At 35.3% G+C, this 21103-nt stretch overlaps 1 protein-coding gene across 1 annotated transcript; it reads left to right on the forward strand.

Annotated features, from left to right (window-relative positions):
• The first annotated feature begins 4013 nt into the window (after window positions 1-4013).
• Window positions 4014-8143, forward strand: dlx3b (distal-less homeobox 3b). The gene is made up of 3 exons (XM_053640637.1): window positions 4014-5043; window positions 6508-6692; window positions 7127-8143. The coding sequence occupies exons 1-3, from the start codon at window positions 4707-4709 to the stop codon at window positions 7397-7399; spliced, it is 795 nt and encodes a 264-aa protein (XP_053496612.1). The 5' UTR covers window positions 4014-4706; the 3' UTR covers window positions 7400-8143.
• Window positions 8144-21103: the final 12960 nt, after the last annotated feature.

Genomic DNA, 21103 nt, shown 5'->3' on the forward strand with positions numbered 1-21103 from the left:
ATCTCATTAATAAATAAGCCTATTTCTAGACATATTTACTCATTTTCACGCATGAAATTGTCTTATTCTATTGGCTTCATTCCAGAAATAATTGTTCACAAATAAATGCTAAGAGAATAATACAATTTGATGCTTGAAATGAGTAAAATGATCTAAAACTAAGCTTAATGGGCTTATATGTGTTTACAAACAGTCTAATAAAGAGAAAAATGACATGAATTTCATTGAACTTCAATATATTTCTACTAGCTAAGATTGTAATACTTTGCAGTGTAGCAGCTTATGTATATGTATTTAACAAAACTGCACAGAATATTGAGAATAATCGCTAAATAATATGATGCACGACAAACCCAGAGGCCATAGTTTCTGAGCCTCTTTTCTTTTGCCTTCTTAGTGAAGTCTTTCTGAAGTCGCTTAGACGTATTGACACTGATTATCTTCTGGAACTTGAACGAAGCCGCAGCTGTCCGCATTTCCAGGAGGATTTCAGAGTTTAAGGGAAACAATTCACTTAGAGGAAAAGGGGTTTTAATTCATAATCTTCACAACAAAAGACCTAGCAGAAAGCTGGAACTGTAGAATTATCCTGTAATTGCAGGCCTACAGCAAGACGTACAAGGCTTCTGTCAAAGTAAAATAAATAAATAATGCAAACTAGTTCTATATGAGCTCTTAGCATTATTTACAAAGAGTTTAAAAAGGGTTAAGAAATGTTTGAACTTAGCGTAATGTAAATGTGTTCACTGAGGCTCAAGCTGAGAAACAAAATGAGTGAATAACGAATCTTTCATGCGGAGAAGCTCGCTGTCCTTCACACACACAGATAACACAGCATTCCATAGCTACCAGTAATATTATACTGATCTGTCTAAATCATAGTTTCACTGCTTTGTGACGTGTGTGAGAGAGAGTGTTTAGTTGTTGCTCTGTGTGTTTAGTTATTACGCTCTGTGTGTTTGTGTGTGTGTTTAGTTGTCGCTCTGTGTGTGTGTTTGTGTGTGTGTTTAGCTGTTACTCTGTGTGTTTGTGTGTTTAGTTGTCGCTCTGTGTGTGTGTTTAGTTGTCACTATTTGCGTGTGTGTGTGTGTGTGTGTGTGTGTGTGTGTGTGTGTGTGTGTGTGCTCTGCATGTGAAAAAAACTGAGGCCCATACAAATGTCACTACTACAAGGTCAAAACTGTCAAATATTCCTGTCATCCCCTGGCACACACACACACACACACACACACACACACACACAGAGCTGAAAACAGGTGAGCGCCACATTGTCTCCAATTATACAGCAAATACGCCACCTACTGACTCTTGCTCGCTATAACAGTCAAAAATACACGGATTTTTATTTCTAAATAACAGCTTTTAAAAGAGCCTATAATACTATATTTACACTGTTTTATAAGAAGGCAACACAGTAACAAAAATATATTAAAAATACAAACAAGCAAAATTCAAATAAGTATGAAATACACATGTTAAATATATCAATGAAGAGAGTTATTTTAGTAATATGTTACTAATACTGCTAATAAATAATGGGAACATTAAAATGGAAAATAAAGCCTAAATTTAAAAAAATGTACAGCTACATTATCTGTATGGTAGTTTCATATAATTATAGATGCACAACCCCAGTTACATCAATGTTACAAAATATCAGTGTTATGTACATTTAAATGGAAGTGTGTAAGTGGACATAGAGGAGGAATCCTTATGATCTGGAGAAAACCTGCTGTTACTCTCAAAGAGAAATAGGACAGAAAATAACTACTTTCTTATAGGCAGTGAACCGTCTGGTATTTTCTAATGAAAATTTCAGTCCATTAAGCTATATTTCATAGATAGTATTTGAAATGTTATGGGGTTTATTTGTCTCTCTTCTCCTCCAAATAGACTAAAGATATCAAAACCAGTCAAATCCTCTAGTTAAAGACTAGAAATAATAAACTGCTTGTTGCTGGGGTGGTGGTACCCTCAAGAGGGCATCTTTACCTTTAATATGTGCCTTTCACTTGGAAATGTGTATATAATGTACATTTAATAACAAATGAGGGTACATAATTAGTTTTAAGCTTTAACTAAACACTACATTTAGCTAAAGGATACATACTAAAGATATAGAGTGTGTGACGGTACCATTCCAGCAACAAAGAAAATTACAGTTAAGTATTGATTTTTGAGAGTACATTTGGATGTATCAGGCTAACAGATTTAACTCTAACTATCCTTTTATATGAGATTGGGGTTGGGGTTTAGTTAGGGCAGTGGATATGGGTTTTGGTAGCCTGGTGGTCTTAGGTAAGACTGTGCTCATTAGGTTGGTTCTTCAGCCTATAGAAGGTTTGACTTTTTGGGGGGGGCACTACTCAGCGGTAAGGCATACTGAAAAGCAGATAAGACACAATCATTATATGTAACCAGTTCTCTGGTTTCGTCCCATCTCCAAAAAAAAACCAAACAAACAAAAAAAACCAACCAAACAAACAAAAAAACCCCGAGTGAATTGGCTTGTGTTTCTAGGTGTGAGTGAGTGTGTGAGTGTGTGTGACTCAGGGCACAACATGGGGGCCACACTGGATGGGGTGCCAACCCATCACTGGTCACAATTTCACACACATTCACACACTACATATAATTTGGAAATGCCAATCAGTTTAAAATGCATGTCTTAGACTGGGAGAGGAAACTGGAGTATTCGGAGGAAACCCTGAAACTCTGTGCACACACACAGGGCGGAGGCGGGAGGACTTATCTTGCTGGTTTATCAAGTCCTGGGGTAGACTTATATATTCATGAGACTCCCATGGTGACATGAAGAATTAGTAGAGCAGGAAGTGTGTGATGAAGTGTTTTAGTTTTAACCACGGGGAGGCAGTATTGCGTTAGAAACGTTTTCAAAGAATCAAAAAAAAAAAAAAAAAAAAAAAAAAAAAAAAAAAAAAGAGATGACGGAGTAACTTCTCCAGAACAGTTTTTACTGTCTGTTTTTCTGCGTATATAAACCATAAATTATACAGAAAATTAAAGCTCGCAGTGTTTATTATAGGAAAGTTAGACAAAACACAGAATAGGAAAATACGTATTTTTAAAAACCTTTTCTCTCTCTTTTTTCTTTTTTTAATCTGAATAAGTTACATTTTGCGCCATTTCATAGACAAAAATACACTGAGATGTAATTTTAGCACAGACTCTTGGCTTCAACGATTTAGAGCATACTAACAAATGGTTACTTATATGATTTAAATGTTATTTCATATTTTTTTTGTAGCTCACAGTGGAATCAGCTATTAACAAAGTAGGAAGCCATTAGTGAGCTAGCTCTTGTACTCTCAGTGAGTACTATTACGCTTTGGGGAAAACAAACAAACAAACAAACAGACAATATTAATGTATTCATTTATTTATTTATTAAACGAAATTATATTTATTTCATTGTTAAACGTAATTAAATAATATACATTTGGTATTCAATAAATTTGTATAGCTACAAAAACGCATTATTTATTAAATAAGTCCTAAATAACTATTATTTACTAAATAAATAAATAAATAATACATCTCCTAATATCTATCCCATAAGCGGACACATAGTGCTCAGAGAGAGCACATGACCTAATTTCCAAATAGCTATCCTCAACCTGTACTGCCAGTTTCCCCTTGACCAGTACTCTGCATAAAACTACATATACAAGCCCAAAGTACTGACTATCTCAGAACCAAAGGTTAAGACGCCTCAGGTGCCTCGGCGTAGAGGAATTCTCCACTAGCCTTCAGGCATCTACTGCAAAGTCTTTCAGCACTAAACCAAAGTCTCGAGTCGTCTCTGAATAAGAATAGAAAAAGACAGGAGCTATCACAATGTTGGCTCTTGTCCAGACGACCAGTCCTCCTGAATATTCACCTGAATGGAAACTGAATAAAAAACAAAAGCAAGAAATGAATGGAGAACTTGTGTATTATCCGATTTTAACACAACCCGACGATTATTATTTTTTTTCATTATTATTTTAGTTTGAATTAAACACACACAGGACCTAGAGAGAAACAAAGAATGCTTGTAGAGTGAGCGGTTGTAACCCTTAGTGATGTTAATAATTTTGGTTTGATGAGCAGTTTATGGTACTGCGCAGTGTTCACGTTCCTGGTGTTCTCATTTTTATTCCAGGCCTTCCTAATCCAACATTTGGCACCAGGATTTTTTTTAAAAAAGCACATCAAATGTAAGCTTCAGTGAAAGAGACTTTGAGTTTTTTTCATTTAGTGCTGATGCAGAAAATATTCTACTGGCACTGAAAAGGTCTACAAAAATATCCAGTGTGTATGGGACTGAGAGAACTGAGAGGCTCTGCCCTCAGGAGAGAGACAGAGAGAGAGACAGAGAGAGAGAGACAGAGAGAGAGAGACAGAGAGAGAGAGACAGAGAGAGAGAGGCGGTGTTCTAGCCAATCAGTGAGCAGTATCCACCCGACCGCCCTATAATTTACTTTCCCAAACTCGCTGCATTGTCATTAACGGAGTAGCAGCTTCATCTGAGAAGAGTAGAAGACTAGAGCAAAAAGGAGCTCCAGAGTTTCAGCCCTTCAAGGATTCGCCTTAACGGCGTCAAACATTCTCCTTTTTTTATTCTTAAATCACACACCCATCGCGAGAGAAGGACGTAACAGTGGGCGATTGTATTATTTCTTGCTGTGTTTTTCTCCCCTACGATGAGTGGAGCGACGTACGACAGGAAGCTATCCGGCATTTCTGCTGATCTCTCCGGCTCTATGAGCTGCCACCCGGGTTCCAAGGACTCGCCTACTCTGCCCGAGTCGTCGGCCACGGACATGGGCTACTACACAACACACCAGGGCCACCATGACTACTACCCGGGTCAGGCGTACGCTCAAGGGCCGCACAACCCGTCCTACCACCAGTTTAACATGTGCGCTATGAGCGGCGCGGCTTCCTACGGCGCCAAGGCCGAGTATCCTTACGGCAACGCGTACCGCCACCAGTACGGCCAGTACAGCAGAGAAGGACACACACCACCCCAAAGCGCAGGTGGGTAAAAGATTGACTTTTACACGTGTTTTAAATAGGTGAAGTGAAATCAAACAAACACAATGAACGTCGGAATTCATAATCAGTGCGGGTTACGCATGAGTACAACACAAAGCCGACTGTTGAATGAACACCTCGACTGTTTATTCAGCCTTCCACAAAATACCGCACATATTAGTCTAAGATTATAAACGACAATCCAGCACTATATGCGTTAACACGATTTCTTTTGTACGTTTAAATACTTGGGTTATCCATTCATATCTAACTGTGCACTCCATAACTACGTAAAGAGCAGAATGTCACTCTTATTTCCATCCACCTGGTAAATTCATTCAGAATATCAGTAGAGTAAACACATTTTGCACAGTTTACTCCTTATAGGCTATGACCGTTACAGTTGTTTTGAGTGTGTCTCAAATCGGAGTTGAGTGGTTATGGAAGTCTGTCATGTCAGACAGTAAATAAAGACTTAATAGAATGAAATGCTAATGAATAGCGTACAACATCTACACTACTCGTGTTTTAGTGTATCCTATATAATAAAGATAAAAGTGAATATAAAAAAAATAATGAATATTAGATGTTACTAATATACTTAAGAAATCAATATGAATATAATAAACAAATAATAAAATGTATTTAGAATACAACAGAGCTGAAATAATAATAATAGTAATTATTATTACTACACCACTACTACTACTACTACTACTAGTACTACTACTACTACTACTACTACTACTACTACTAATAATAATAATAATAATAATAAAAATAATGATAACACGAGTGTAATAAAATATATATAAATAATCATAATATGCACGCAGCCTACATTATTAAAAATAAAGGAAAAATAACACACAAACGCTGTTTCTGCTCATTGCATCTGAACAGTGTGATAAGAACACATCGTTAACCTTGTAAATATATTAAAGATATTGAAGTTTCCGACTTAGATTATCTTAGGTTCGACTTAGATTTCTTATTACTTACATACTTACCTATTTTTGGAGCTCGACCCAGTTAGATTGGTTGCAGAAGTCATGCTGTAGGTTAGTTTTATGTCTTTTTCCTTCCTGTAAATGTATTTTCTGTACACGAGGATGTAGGTCATATATACCCGTATTCGTGTTAGATCTAACCTAATTTAGTGTTGGTGAAAGCTATCATGTGATCCATGTTTATAATGTTATCATCGCAAGCGTTCATTATCTGTAATTATGACTGTCAAAATAGCTTCAGAATTTGCAATTAGACCCATCCTAGACTAGTTGAACTAGTTGGACTTTATTTCAAAAATTCATTTGAAGATGCTGGTATTACTTATATTATTACGAATAACTTAGTGCTCGACCCAGTTAGACTGGTTGCAGGTATTATGCGGTAGGTTAATCAATAGCTTTTAAAGCTATTTAATAACTGTTTATTATTATTTATTTTTTTTTTGTTTGTTTAAAGTGAAAGAGGAGCCGGAGACTGAAGTTCGGATGGTGAATGGAAAACCCAAGAAAGTGCGCAAGCCGCGTACCATCTACTCCAGCTACCAGCTCGCGGCGCTGCAGCGGCGCTTCCAAAAGGCGCAGTATCTCGCGCTCCCGGAGAGAGCTGAACTCGCTGCACAGCTCGGCTTAACCCAGACACAGGTACACACACACACACACACACACACACCATTAAATTTAATTCCTACTAGTGCATTAATTCCTCTGCATTTTTACTTTTGCTATAACTATGCATAACTATTTGCATAACTATGCACGCACTATGCATAGGATATAGAATCTAATTTCAGTAGTCATTTAGCTTAATGCATCGGATTTTTCCTCACTGGTGTATATTATTCTTATTATTTATACACGTATTATTATTATTACTAGTGTTGTTATAATTATTTATAGCATGTTTACTTAATTGGGTTTCATATGTAGCTGTGTGTTAAAGGTAATCCGTCAACTAAACACGCGAAAATACATGCACATACACACAAAGAGCAACAACTAAACACACACACACACACACACACACACAAATGATTATTAGTGACACACAAATGATTATTCCTCTGTTTCTCAACCAGGTGAAAATATGGTTCCAGAACCGGAGGTCCAAGTTCAAGAAGCTGTACAAGAACGGCGAGATCCCGCTGGATCACAGCCCCAACGCCAGCGACTCCATGTCCTGTAACTCGCCGCCCTCGCCTGCGCTCTGGGACACCGGCGCGCACGCGAACCCGGTCAGCCGCGGTCACGTGACGCCGGTCGGGCTCAGCTCCTCGACGCCGCCCTACCCGGAAGACTACAGCAGCGCGTGGTACCAGCAACACGCCGGCCCCCCGCAAAGCGTCTACTGACCACAGACTTTCACTCTAAGAGTTTAATATAAGAAAAAAAAGGGACTGGACTTTATTTTTGTAATCTTTATATACACGAGCGCCTAGGCTGTTCGTACGAAGATAAGCTGAAAGAGAGAGAGAGAGAGAGAGAGAGAGAGAGAGAGAGAAACAAAACGTGCTGAAAACACTTGATATTTTTTCTCTGAAAATAAGTGACTGATTAAAAGTTTGATCAGCCTGAGAAGAGCAAAGAACAGAAGAGGAAGAGGAAGAAGTAGTAGAAGAAGAAGAGGCAATATTTCACTCTCTCCACTATGCAGATCCTAGGCCTAAATTTATATGGCGTGGTTTTAAATTATTTTACTTACTCCATCCCTTATTCATATTGATGTTTACGGATAGCAATGTTCAAATAGACTATTTTTTTTGTTTGTTTGTTTACATGAGGAAAGATACAATAGTCCCCAACATTTGTGCAGTTGCCCGGCACACCTACCACCACAATGTCGCACCGCTTCAGAGACTCAGGACATAAGTTATACGGATTTGTACAAATTGTAGTTGTATATAGGCCTATATATATATATGTTCGTGTGTGTGTGTGTGTGTGTGTGTGTGTGTGTGTGTATGTGTGTGTGTGTGTTTAAATAAAACAGAACCACTAATCGATATTGTTAATCGATATAAACCCCAGTTTTTATAGAATTCTCGTGCTTTTATTGTAATGTTGTTACAGGATGAATAAATGCAAATCTGAACTCATGTAAATTTTGTTATCTCCTCGGTTACTCATCCCAAGGTCAGCACAACGAAAGATATCCGTGCTGGGCTTATTGCACAGGTTTAAATCAGCCCTCGTGCGCTGTTTCGCGTCGCCACTGCCCAGAAGCGCACGCTCTTACAGTCTTTCAACACTTATTTAACAATAGTGGGTCGTGTCACATTTTGTGCATGCATGAATCAGTTTTGTAGGCTGCATTTCTCACAGTCTGACCTCCAATCAGATAGCAAAAAGTACTTGAATCACTGGTTCTCTTTCATCAGTTGACTAATGTACAGCTACACTACAGCTTTACGCATCAGTGACAATTCCGTCAACGCTGCTGTGTATCAAAGGTCGTTGCCTATATAAATAAGTTTGCATTTTTTTGAATGAAGATGATACCAAAATCAAATTTTTGACAAAAGCAGTTTTGTTTTATCAGCCACACATTTTGGATGTGCAATCTGCCTATAGCAGTAAAATAAACATACACATTTAAAATCATAATAAAATGATCAGATCAGATTTTATCTCGCACATCACAGTTGTATCATACTTTGCATTCTGAAATAGCTGAATCATGTCTTGCCTTGATCATGCGTCTATCTGGACTTAAATCGCCATATTATTTCAGCCATCCAAAGTGTTCATGAGGATATTAGTTATATACGAATTAAGTCCTGCTAATTATTACGCATTACGCATTACGCAACTATGCGCGTGCAAGACTCGGTTAAATGAATACGAGTCAGTGCAACCCTGAGCCAATTTGGCGTCCATGCTGTTCCATAGTTTCAACGTTAAATGCATGTAGTCATGTTGTGCGATCTTAAACCCACTTGGTTGTGTTTCTGAGTGCAAACAAGTTGCATGAGGCGACAGGCGAGCAGACATGATGGAGTCACTGGATTTTATTAAAGGTTGTGACTGTACTAAAGTCCTTCGCCTCAGGGAGAGGTGCTCATACATATACAAACACCAAACAAGAGCATCAGACGAAAAAAGAGATTTAACTTATGCAAATAACAGTGTTTAACAATGCCCATTCACGTGCAAGTGGACACACACAAATACTATGGAATACAAGTTCATTCAGTTAGGTTTTTTCTTCTTCTTCTTCTTCTTCTTCTTCTTCTTCTTCTTCTTTCTTTCTTTCTTTCTTTTTTTTGGTACTTTATTGTATATTGTAAAGCAATCTTTAGCCTCAAGTAAATAAGAAACTAACGTTGTTTGAATCTTATGATACCCTGACATGACATACACTCCAAAAAATAAAAAAAGAAGAAAAAAGAAGAAGAGTAAGTAAACTCATGCCTAAAATGATGAGTTCAATGGTAGCGCTTTAACTTACGGTCAACTTAATAAACCAGTTACCATGTACAAACTATAAACATTAGCATTAGGGCACCGTAAGTAACATTAACAAAGTAACCAACGCTTGTATTAATTTGTGCTTTTATAGTAATAAACCAAATAAAGAAGATTAAGTACACATTAGCCGGTGTTTCTCCCATCAATAAGTAAAATGAAGCCCACATTGAGCAACATGAACACACTGAACACGAAACAAAAAATAAATAGCTAGACAAAAGTACAGTAACTTATCAACATTTAGTACCATGCTGTATTTATTTATTTACGCTCATAATTACTCTTATTCTTTATTTTGACCTATTTTCGGTCATGGATTAGCTAAATATACCGCAATACAACATTACATATTATTTATTAATGCTGAATTTTAGAGTTTGTTAATGTTAACTACTGCAGTAAATAACATTACCTAAGGGAACCTTAATCCAAAACATTAGTTTAATAAGGTCAGTTGGCAGATTAAACACAACAACCACCACCACCACCACCACCACTATTATTATTATTATTATTATTATTATTATTATTATTATTCCAAAATGATTTTTTTAGGTACACACATTTCCCCACATAGCAAAACCAATAAACAACAAAATTTAATATTAGCTTTATTTTTTTTGTTTGTTTTTCTTACCCATATTCCTCATAATATATTCCTCCCAGTTTCTATAGATAATTTTTTTTCTAAATTCTTTTCATAAAAAAAAAATGATATCACAAGGCATGAAGTTAAATAATGTGCAGACTTTATGCCTAATAGATTACTGTCAGTTTAGTAGTCATTAATGCAGGTGAAAAGTGTTTTTATACTGTCTATTATCTACACTGCATTGTGCATCATACGAAAAAGTTTTGCAATGGCATAAAAACGAATCTATAAACGAGCAAGTGGGACATTTGTTCAAATTGTTTTAGTTATGGTCATCAGCTAGAATACCGTTTACATAAAAACCGTGCTAATATTAAAGATGGTGCAAAGACTCTCTCTCTCTCTCTCTCTCTCTCTCTCTCTCTCTCTATATATATATATATATATATATATGTGTGTGTGTGTGTGTGTGTGTGTGTCTCCAAGGGCAAGAGAAGCTAACTTTTAGATTTACTATTTAGCTTTTAAACACAAACTACAGTATTGTTGGTTTGTGAAACACATTTTACAAATGTTCTTATAAAAAGATTAACAATATTGAAATGTAAATCTTTTGTAATGTATTAAAATATAGTTGATGTATATAGTATATGTAAAAAAAAGAAAGAAAAAGGGCAAAGCCCAAAATAGATTTTAATATCAGCAAGATTTAAACAAATGCGCTTCTGAGACCTGTGCCACCATTTGCTCATTTACTTTTGCTGCAGTGAACAGTTTGGGGAAAAGCTAGAAATAGGGAAATTCACTTATACAGTAAAGTCTTCTTGTATGCAAAGGTAAAATCATGATAATGATCAAAATAATTGAAGTAAAATTCTAACATACGTCTAGGTGTACAAAATTAAAATAAGGTAAAAATAAAATAAAATAAAGAAAAAGATGTCTACAAGTTTACCCATAAGGCTTGAAAAAGAAATTTAATTGAAAAACTATACCATATTTTATCTAAAAGTTATTTTATCTATTTGTTTAATTCTTGCTAATTTCCTGACAAATAATTTGTTGTTAAGACCATTTAAAGCATAATATTTTGCCATTTTGGCACTTTTTCTGCCCACATTTTACATACTGTATATATTTATGGATTTAACGGATTATGCGGGTATTAGTAAATAATAAAATAGATGAGCCTATGAGTTAAGTAATGTACTAAGATATTAAATTATTTCACATTTAAATATTCCCTTGCACAGCTGATGAAGGGCTTATTTCCCCCCCAAAACATCAAAACATCATTTAGAAACACTGGGTTCTAAGCTGCAATTGTATGTGTATAGTTTTTTTTTTCTTGTGGTAAGAGGTTGCCAAAGTATGGCACCTCTCTTGTAATTGTGTAATGTGGGGTTACGCTCTTATGTGATGCAATGTTAAACATGATTTATTGAAGATTTGTTGCCAAAACTATGTGGGGGGAAAAAAAAATAAAAATAAATAATGACTAGGCATGACCAAACACACTTACCACAGATGTTCCAAACAGTGGTTTAGTCAGGGTCACTGTGGCCTGGAGAAACCATGAGCTGTCAAGCAGGACTGTTGAACAATTTATGTGGCTCACATATACGATAATCTCAGATCTGGAGTACAATATGTGATGACGTACAGTTAGTGAGAGATGGATAATGTTTTGGAATAGAGAAAAGAGAAAGACACTACTTGTTAGGTGGCTTTGATCAATGGTGTGCTCTGTGGAGATAGCTGAGATGGTTGCCTGGTCATCTGTGAGTCATTTCAGGACATCCCATAGCTGTGCAATTAGTCATAAAGATCTCTTGCCTTGCTTTTCTAGCTGCTTGAATTACAAATCTATTTTCACAAGAAAGGGAAGAGTCATATTCACATATAAAACATGTCACGTCACTTAGTTCAGCCTACATGATGATTATTCTGTAAGCGCTTTACAAAAGTTGCTTCTTAAAGAAAAATAGTAAACTGTTCTAGTTAGATGTTATGCCAATAACATTTGGAAATCTATACCAGAAATGCTCATTAAGCCTTAGGCAGTAAACCTCAGCCATATGTACAATATCTGTATTCTCATGGATTTGTACATCGTGTGTGGCTTTCACACTCTGGTACTGAACTTGGTGGCACTGTCTTGGGACACATTTCTCAGTCAGTAAAGCACTTTTTTGTGGGTTAACAGGGTCATTGCAGAGTTTAGGTCAGCCGTCCATAATGCTTTGAACCACTTCAGTTCTGCAGCATGGATGAACTGTTGAACTCTGAATGTGATACTACATTGCCTTGCAACAGATTTTAAAAAAGACAGTTGAGTTCACTCTTCATTCCCTTTTGCTGAGAAACAATTTCCACGAAGTTATGTTGAGGGTCTCTAGGGTGGCAAATGCAGGTTGAGCCAGCGGTCAGTGGTGCTTAGGGGCACGCATATGTTGCCATGAAAAGACGGGGCTCAGCTGCCAGGCAGAAACGACTTCAGAACAGGCATCACTCGGCAGCCTCGTTCTGCTCGAAATGTAAATAAGATTTAGTGAGAGAGTTGTTCTTGACAGCTGTGAACCAGTGAACCCTAGATTCAGCAGGGAGGTTGGAAATTAGAGCCATTTTCATTTGCAGGTAAAACCCCTTCATCCCTTACTAATACGCCACAGCCATAGCTTCTGTTTAATAAGCACTCACTATGTACTGCTGAAACCAATCCTTTCTGTACTGGTGTCCCCTTTTGTGCTACATATCACAGAGGGGCATAGAAGGGAGACTCATATCAATCTAGAATTTGTACTACTTGTAAGACTCGCAGAACTCTAGTTCATATAGTCAGTAATAAGCATTGGTAGTATAAAACAAGCCCCCAGATTACACCACATGTGAACACAAAATGATCCTTTGTTAGACCACTTGGAATAATCATAATAATAATAATGATACCAATTACTGCTGAGAGGCTCATGTCTCCTCAAGGGTCCTGAATACGTGGTTTACAACAATTAGACATCCTGTTTTCCCCTTTCTGCAGATATACTGCAATTAAAACCCACAAGGCACCATTGATACTGTAAGCCTACACATTCTCAGTACGGTGACTCTATTAAGGTATTTTGTTCTCAACATTAATCAACACATCTCCCACTCCTTAAGCCTATTCATTGCACCATCACCCTTTAGTGCTCTCCCAAATCTGCCTTGTCAGTAATTGCCCCTTTTGAATAGCCCTTCTCTGCTTGTCCAACTTGAACACCATTATTCTAATCTTGTGATGTAAAATTACCTATAATTTGCCTTGTGATGCCCTGCTTCATTCAGTAACACGTCTTCTCTTCCCCTGGCCCGCAAGTGGGTGCATATTTTCAACAAATCAGGCTGGAGATATATAAAGGGTGGGATATGTAAAGAAGTACCTTAAGGTCTAAAATCAAACACAAGTGGAATTTATTTGATCAAATGCAGATTTACAGAAGCAGGAGTGAAAATGGATTACTCGGCTTTGGTTGTGTAGTGAGGTAAGAGCCTGTCTATAATGCAAAAACATTTTGGCACTGTGATTGTTGTTCAATAGGTCTGTGTCGATTTTTTTTCTCAGAAACCTATGGAAATCTGTATTACATATGACTAATTAAACTATCTATCTATCTATCTATCTATCTATCTATCTATCTATATATATATATATATATATATATATATATATATATATATATATATATATATATATATATATATATATATATATATAGGTACGTCCAATTTCCAAAATTGTTTCATGTAATATCGAATACAAATTCTCTGAACAACCGAGCTGATATCCCTGAATGAATACTGAGTAAGAGTGATACTACAAGGTTCAGACTGGTGCTGTGTGTTGGTGTGTTAGCTCAGTGGTGGAGTCCTGACAGAAGTTCTTTGTAATGCGCCTGTTTAGACAAGTTGAATGGACTGTGCTGAGTGAGCCAGGTCAAAGTCAGGTCAAGTGGACCTCACAAAACTCAGGAGCCTCTCATTTACTCAGGTTTAATGCGCATGGAAATAATGAGGAAAATATATCATGAGCAACATGCCTTCTTTTTAGAGTTTTATAACGTGAAGCAAAAAATTCTAACATGGCAAGCTCCTCTATTATTTAAGAAAACACGCAGTTTTAAACTGAAGCATATTTTAGATCGGATAAAAACGATTCTGATATACGACATTAATGAAAAGTATCAAGATCGAAATGAACACTTTCATGTATTGTGTATCCACACATGTAGTCCGTTAGTTTAAGGTTGTTTTTTAATATATAAAATTTGAATCTCACCTCGAAAACACTTCAATGTTATTTACACCACTACCCTGATTTTTATTTTTATTATCGGTACGGTTACAGGCACAACACAAAAAGGTTTAATCAAATACAAAACAAACAAGCAAACAAACAACAGAGCTTCTTAAAAACGTATTATTATTATTATTATTATTATTATTATTATTATTATTTGAAATAAAATGTCATTTCAGAACTAAACCGCACAACTGCTGTATTTGCAATTTACAATTTATATTTAGTAATTTCTGACACGAAAGTTGAAAAATAACGTGTAATATTTTAGATTTCAAATGCTACAAGTACTTTTTCAGCAGGAATGTTTTCACCCTGTTTCACTTCACTGATGTCCTCTAATGCCTGCATCTTCCCTCGCTTCTAGTGATTTAAAAAAAAAAAAAAAGAATAAAAATCTAAATTAATATCAATGTGCAACCAATCATTGAGTAATAAAACAATCTAAAAATCAGATTATATTTTATAATTTATACATGAATGTGTTAATGTGTCCAGCTGAATTTATCTCTGTTCAGAAAAGTTGTTCAGTTAGTAAACTATGTTCGCTGCGTTTTTCAGAACCCAAAATGTTTTGATTAATCTTCAGTGCTCATTTACTGCCTTATGACAACAGAGTTTTATCTTGATTCGACCAAACATATATATATATATATATATATATATATATATATATATATATATATATATATATATATATATATATATATATTCTTCTCCCTTCTTCTTCTTCTTCTTTATTCAGATACAGTATAGCTTTAAAAACAATGAGCCCTAAAGCACAAGCACAAAGGTTAACAAAGAATTATTGTTCCACTTGGGCTGAAAAACTGCGATTTAAAAATCGAAATTTGTCGCGTAAACCCCCCCCCCCCCCCGACAATTCAATTTCATCAAACACTGATTACATCTAGCCTACATTAATTCCCTAACATTGTACTATAAAGTCCGCAAATAAACAATATAGAAATGCTTAAATAACGCTTTAATAATGATTAATTGATACATTCATTAATCCTTAATGTAAGCCATGATATTAATAAGAGAAGAAGAGAAGATGTTAAAACTATTACTGTTATTAATGGCTATTCTGGTGACTTAACTGGCTGTTAATAGCGTTATCATTGTTGCTCTAAGGACTAGTGCATCTAATTAATCATTATTTATACATGCATTAGTAAAGAGTTGTAATAGCTACTGCACATTGCTTATTTCATTATGTTCATTATTTCATACAAAGCCACTTCGAATAAAAAAAAGGTGACGCAGATTACAATCCAATCTCATCTGTTAATGCAGCTAGAGTCGCCCCCACCCCCTGTGTCCTACAAATAAATATATTATAACCCTATTGACTAAGAGAGTTGTCGCTATAGCTGGGTGTCATAAACGCTAAGCGTATACTTTTCATATTTTAACATCCATTTTGCTATTTAAAAGTAAGCAGGTGCTGTATTTTACAGTTGTAACCATCACAACCCAATGACAATGAAGATCTCATTGTCCATCAAGTGTTGATTTTTTCTTAACCACCAGTTGATTGTATTTTTTTTTTTTTTGTATTGGAACTTCTTCCAAAAATGTACATTTATTATCCAAATGAGGCATCCTTTAATTAAATATGCGTACATGTGCATACTTAGTAAAACAACAACAACCAAAACAATCTAGTCTTGGGATGAAATATTTTGGAATGAAAATATTTATTGCATTGTGAAGACAGACTTAACAGTACGATTTGTACAGAAAAGTTTGTTAGAATATAATTTCTTTAGTGTTTACCATGCACTGTTATTTTATGCCATTTTCAGCACAATCAACAATCAACAACAATCAACATTTTGGGAAATTCCTCTGTAATATCCTTCTAAATTATGGATAGGAATGAACATGTAAAATTGCATGAATGCAGGTCGTCTGAAACAGAGAGTTTTTGGCTCTGAACAGATAAAAATGAGGAAAATACTTTAAAAATACAGTGTTGTTTAATGTGTTGCCACTCTAGCAAGTACGGTTTATGAGGTGTATGAAGGAATTTTATATTTATATCATAATGACACATGAATTAACATATTTAATATCAGGAAACAAGCTTTTCATGTAATTGTGCCAAAGTTGCTAAGTTTCAGACACTATAGTTGTTGTGAGTATATAAAAATAGTAAAAAAAAAATATATTGGAATGTAAATTCAAAAATATGAGAAGTTATTGATGTAACCAGAAATATAATTTTTATTTATAGTGTCTGGCCTTAAAAGTGTCAATTTTGAGCATTTGACCTGTACCACAGTGTTTATATGATGACTAAACCAGGTTTAAATGGAATGAATCCAAAGGACTGTAGATAAATTACCTAGGAGGACAAATGATTTTAACAGAGTAATCTATTACAATCAAGGAAAAATCATATTGCAGACTTGATTGAGTTCATATAGAGAGGCAACTTAAAATGGCGGTAACATAGCATGGAGCATGGTTTAATGGTCAGGCCATTTAGCCATTTAGCCATTAACTTTACTGTAGGTCATTCATAATGACTGCTTCACTATCTGAGGTTATTAGTTTTGGCTGCAGTTTAACAGCGTTAACCTGGGGATGTGGATTTAATGGTCACTGTGAGTACACAGGGTGTTTAGTAATTATTTTGGCTATAGTTTTGGTTAACAGTCTGAAAATATTCACTGTGAATAGAGGCTTTAGCATTATAATAAAGAAGTTACAGTGGTAGCCCTTAATTCTGAAAGGTTATTAGTGTTGGTTGAGTGTAGTGAGCTTTTGTTGGATGATAAAAGACTGAATGTGTATAGAACATTTAGTGGTTTAGAATTAAAGCTGAAGGATTTATATAGAGACGGGCTGCACTGAGAATGGCAAATAGCCTGCACTGTTTAAATTTCTGTTGGTTAAGTGTAGTGGACATCAGTGTTGAAAAATCTCACTGCCTGAACATGAAGACGTAACTATTTGAACTGTTTTATTAAGGTCAGTGGTTCTCAAATTGAGAGCCATGACAAGTGGGGTCGTGATTTTTTCTCTCTATATTGTAATACAATGGAAACCCACAGGTTATTATATTTATTGAGTTTTGTTTGTTTGGTCACTTGAATTAAATGGGTTAAATTCAAACCTCAATGACTCAAACACAAGCCAGCCTGTAAATGATGTCAACTTGGACCTAATGTGTTCTGTTAGTGGAAAGTTCAGTAATAAAATGCTCTGTGGTTCTAATAAATAACCAAAATTACTGTATTAATTTAAATACACTAATATTCGTATAGTTGGATGTTCATAAAAGAAAGGGATCAGTTAAATGTATTATTCAATTTAAACTGGTTAGGCTGCAAAAATGTTTAAGAACGGCTGTCTTAGGCAGCAATATAGCACTGTTGAAAACTAAAACTCCTGGAATATTTCTGCTGAGAAAATAACCTGTTGCCTAGTCATAAAGTTAACTCCTGACCATTTTCAAATAGCAATTTTTCCAATATTTATTTATAGTTTTATCTTTGGAGGTTATTTTGGGGTCCACAGAAAGTTGTTTTACTGTAGTTAGTGCACAGCGGAATAAAAAATTATTTTCAGAGGAAGTATTATTATTAAAGTAGGGAAGTATTATTTGTTGGCACACATCAAGCCAACTATATTCCATTCCAACATCCACCTTCTCTTCTTCATGTCCAATGCCCAAGGGTGTTATTGCATGCATGAAAATATAATGCAGCACTGCTGTTAGAGCGGTTAAAGTAAAGCCACTTGAGTTATAAAGGCACCTCCTTTTTCTGTACTACACAATATTCCTGGGTAGATGTTTAGTCTCATTCTAATTTCTCCACCCTGTCATTAGTTGAATTACCTTGCAGTGTAAAGTTTCATATCTATTCAGACTGGTGTGAGAATAGGAATAAGTGTCCAAATGATAACTTCAATGACTTTTAGGTTTTTCTGATTTCTAAAGAAAGATTCTTGCGTTACAGTGATGTTCTGTCAGTGTGAGAAAGAAATGTTGTGGTGAACGAATACACATACACTGATACCACTGCTTTAGGCAGCTGAGGGCCATCACAAAGGACTATAAAGCAGCTACTTGTGTAAAGTTCCAATGCTTTTAATAATTGAACCTGAAGGTTTTAAGGCTGAGATGGTGGCATGTATCAGGTCAAGCGCTATGGTGTTCAAATGATTACGGATTACTGATAATTGATTTCTCTCCGTGACAGATTCCTTCTAGGACAGTTTTATCATTTAGGATGTCTAGTTATCAAGCATGATAATGATGAAGCATAAACTTTGCAGAGATATGTTGCTGTCTCTTTTACTGTTGATTCTCTTTTACTTTCCATTTAATAATGCACCGTAGGCCAACCGTGGCCTCCACTTTATATGTATTAAGTTAATCATATGGGAAACATGTATGTAATAAAAAAGTCATTTGGTTATGGTTATACTTATATAGTACATACAAAATGTTTTCATTGTTTTCAAACTAAGCAAAGGTTGAAGTGTTGATGTTGCTGAGCTGATAGGAAGTCATTTTCATGAGTAACATAATGCATAGTTCAAATGAAAGTGCATTGTCAAATATAATACCAAGATGGCACATATTGTAGAAGGTTCAATAGTAACACTATCTTCTGAAAATGTTTGGAATTTTAGACATATACAATTTTGAGGGCAAGAACTAAAATTTTGGTGTTTTAATTCAAGAAGGTTGGAGTCCAACCATGATTTTAGATCATGAATATGTTTAGTTAAATGAGATTGGGCAAAAAGATCTGTGGTGGACTTATGCTACATTTCACTCAAGCTTGTAACTCAGACTAGGAAAAACCTTAACTAGGAATTCCTACTGGGATTCCTTTGGGAAGGCATACTCAACCCCATGTTTGGCTTATGATGTCTTGCCAACAACATGGCCACTCACACCATCAACAGTAAATAAAATATCACATCACTTTAAATAAGTTTATACTAGTATTTAGTTTAGATCAAATTAGTTGGTTAAATCTATAATATTGGCCATACAGTTTGCTGTTTTGAGAAAGTAAATGCATCTTAAACTAATCACTAATATCTGGCTAGCTTTCACAAAAGCCAAAAGAATCCATGTTTTTCCTCCCACTTTGTAGCTCAAATGTGCAAAGTTTGAAAATTATCATTATCATTCCAATTTCAGACTTCTCACTTTCAAGTTAAGTCAAACACACCACTAAAACTGTTGAAGATAAGACTGTGTTTGTAAATGATCTGGCCAAGAAGAACCACATATATCATGAAAAACAGTGGACCAAGACCTTATCTTTGAGGGACTCCTTGAGAGACAGGTGCAGTAGAGGATTTATCTTATAAATATAGTACAAAATGAGTTGACTTTAGACTTGACATTAGCATATATATATATATATATATATATATATATATATATATATATATATATATATATATATATATATGTAAGGAGAAAATTCATTGTATAAAGTTTGTATAATAAAACCATAAACACAATATATTCACTAAAACTGCATAAACACATTTGATGTACATGGTGGAAGCCTTTAACAGTCATTAACAATTTAATGCAGCATATGTGAAACAGATAATCAGCAAAGATAATGAGTGCCTGTTGAACCTTTCCATTGATAAGTTTTAAGCTTTGCCTTCTTTATCTGCAGAACCTTTCTTTGCCCGCAACTTCTGTCATATGATGCTTTTATTGTTCTTCAAGTTTCTTCTATTCCAGCTGTATGGAGTTAAACATAGTTGTATGGAGTCAAACAAGTTTAAGAGTGCTTCTGGACTAATAGAATGTTTCAGAGACAACGGTAAAGCAGGGGGATGGGTGGCTGTATCTAAAAGAGCAGAGTGGACTTATGGGCTGAGTGAAGGGGCATTCACCTTTTTTATTGCAAAGATGGATGAAAATAGCCAAACTCTAAGGCCTGAGGTAGCCTCCTGCCGAGAAAGTCAACCCCTCCCGCAATGCAATGTGAGGCAGTACTAACAATAGACAGAGCCTTCAGGTGTATGGGGGAGAGCAGGATTTGTATAATTACCAGTTGTATTATTGCTGCGTTCAAGTATATTCAGAAGTGTGAAGTTGGAGTTCGGAATTATGTAATTTTCATAATCTGTGAATTTGAGTTTTTAAAAAAACAAACTGTATTGTCAAATGTTAGAGATTTAACAAGTAAATTTGTCTATATGTTGATTAATCTAAAGCAAACTCTAGTATAATTTATTTAAAAGTAAAGAAGTGCTACTTTGTTTACTGTTGATGCTGTGAGCAGCTATGTTGATTTGACATCACTTGCTGAACTTGGGGTTGAGGAGACCATCCTGACTTTCCTAGTAGAATTTCCAATTTGAGAGTTTATTTGTTTGTTTGTTTGTTTGTTTGTTTGTTTGTTGGTTGGTTTGTTTTTGTTTTTTTTAACTCAGATGTCTAAAATTCTGAATTACAAGTTTTAGTAAAACAGCATAAAGTCTCTCCTTTAAAGTCTCCTGTCTCCTTTTGGCAAGATTTAAGTCCTGAAGTTTTTGATTTATGCTTCTTTCAATAATTAATTTAAAAATGAATTCTTTGTTTAAGCAATGTTTATTGTCTGACATCTTGCTAGGTTTGTTTAGCCATCATAAATGTGGTTAATTACTTAGGTGGTACAA

This window comes from Ictalurus furcatus, chromosome 13 (genome assembly GCF_023375685.1).
Source record: "Ictalurus furcatus strain D&B chromosome 13, Billie_1.0, whole genome shotgun sequence".
Classification (NCBI taxonomy): domain Eukaryota; kingdom Metazoa; phylum Chordata; class Actinopteri; order Siluriformes; family Ictaluridae; genus Ictalurus; species Ictalurus furcatus.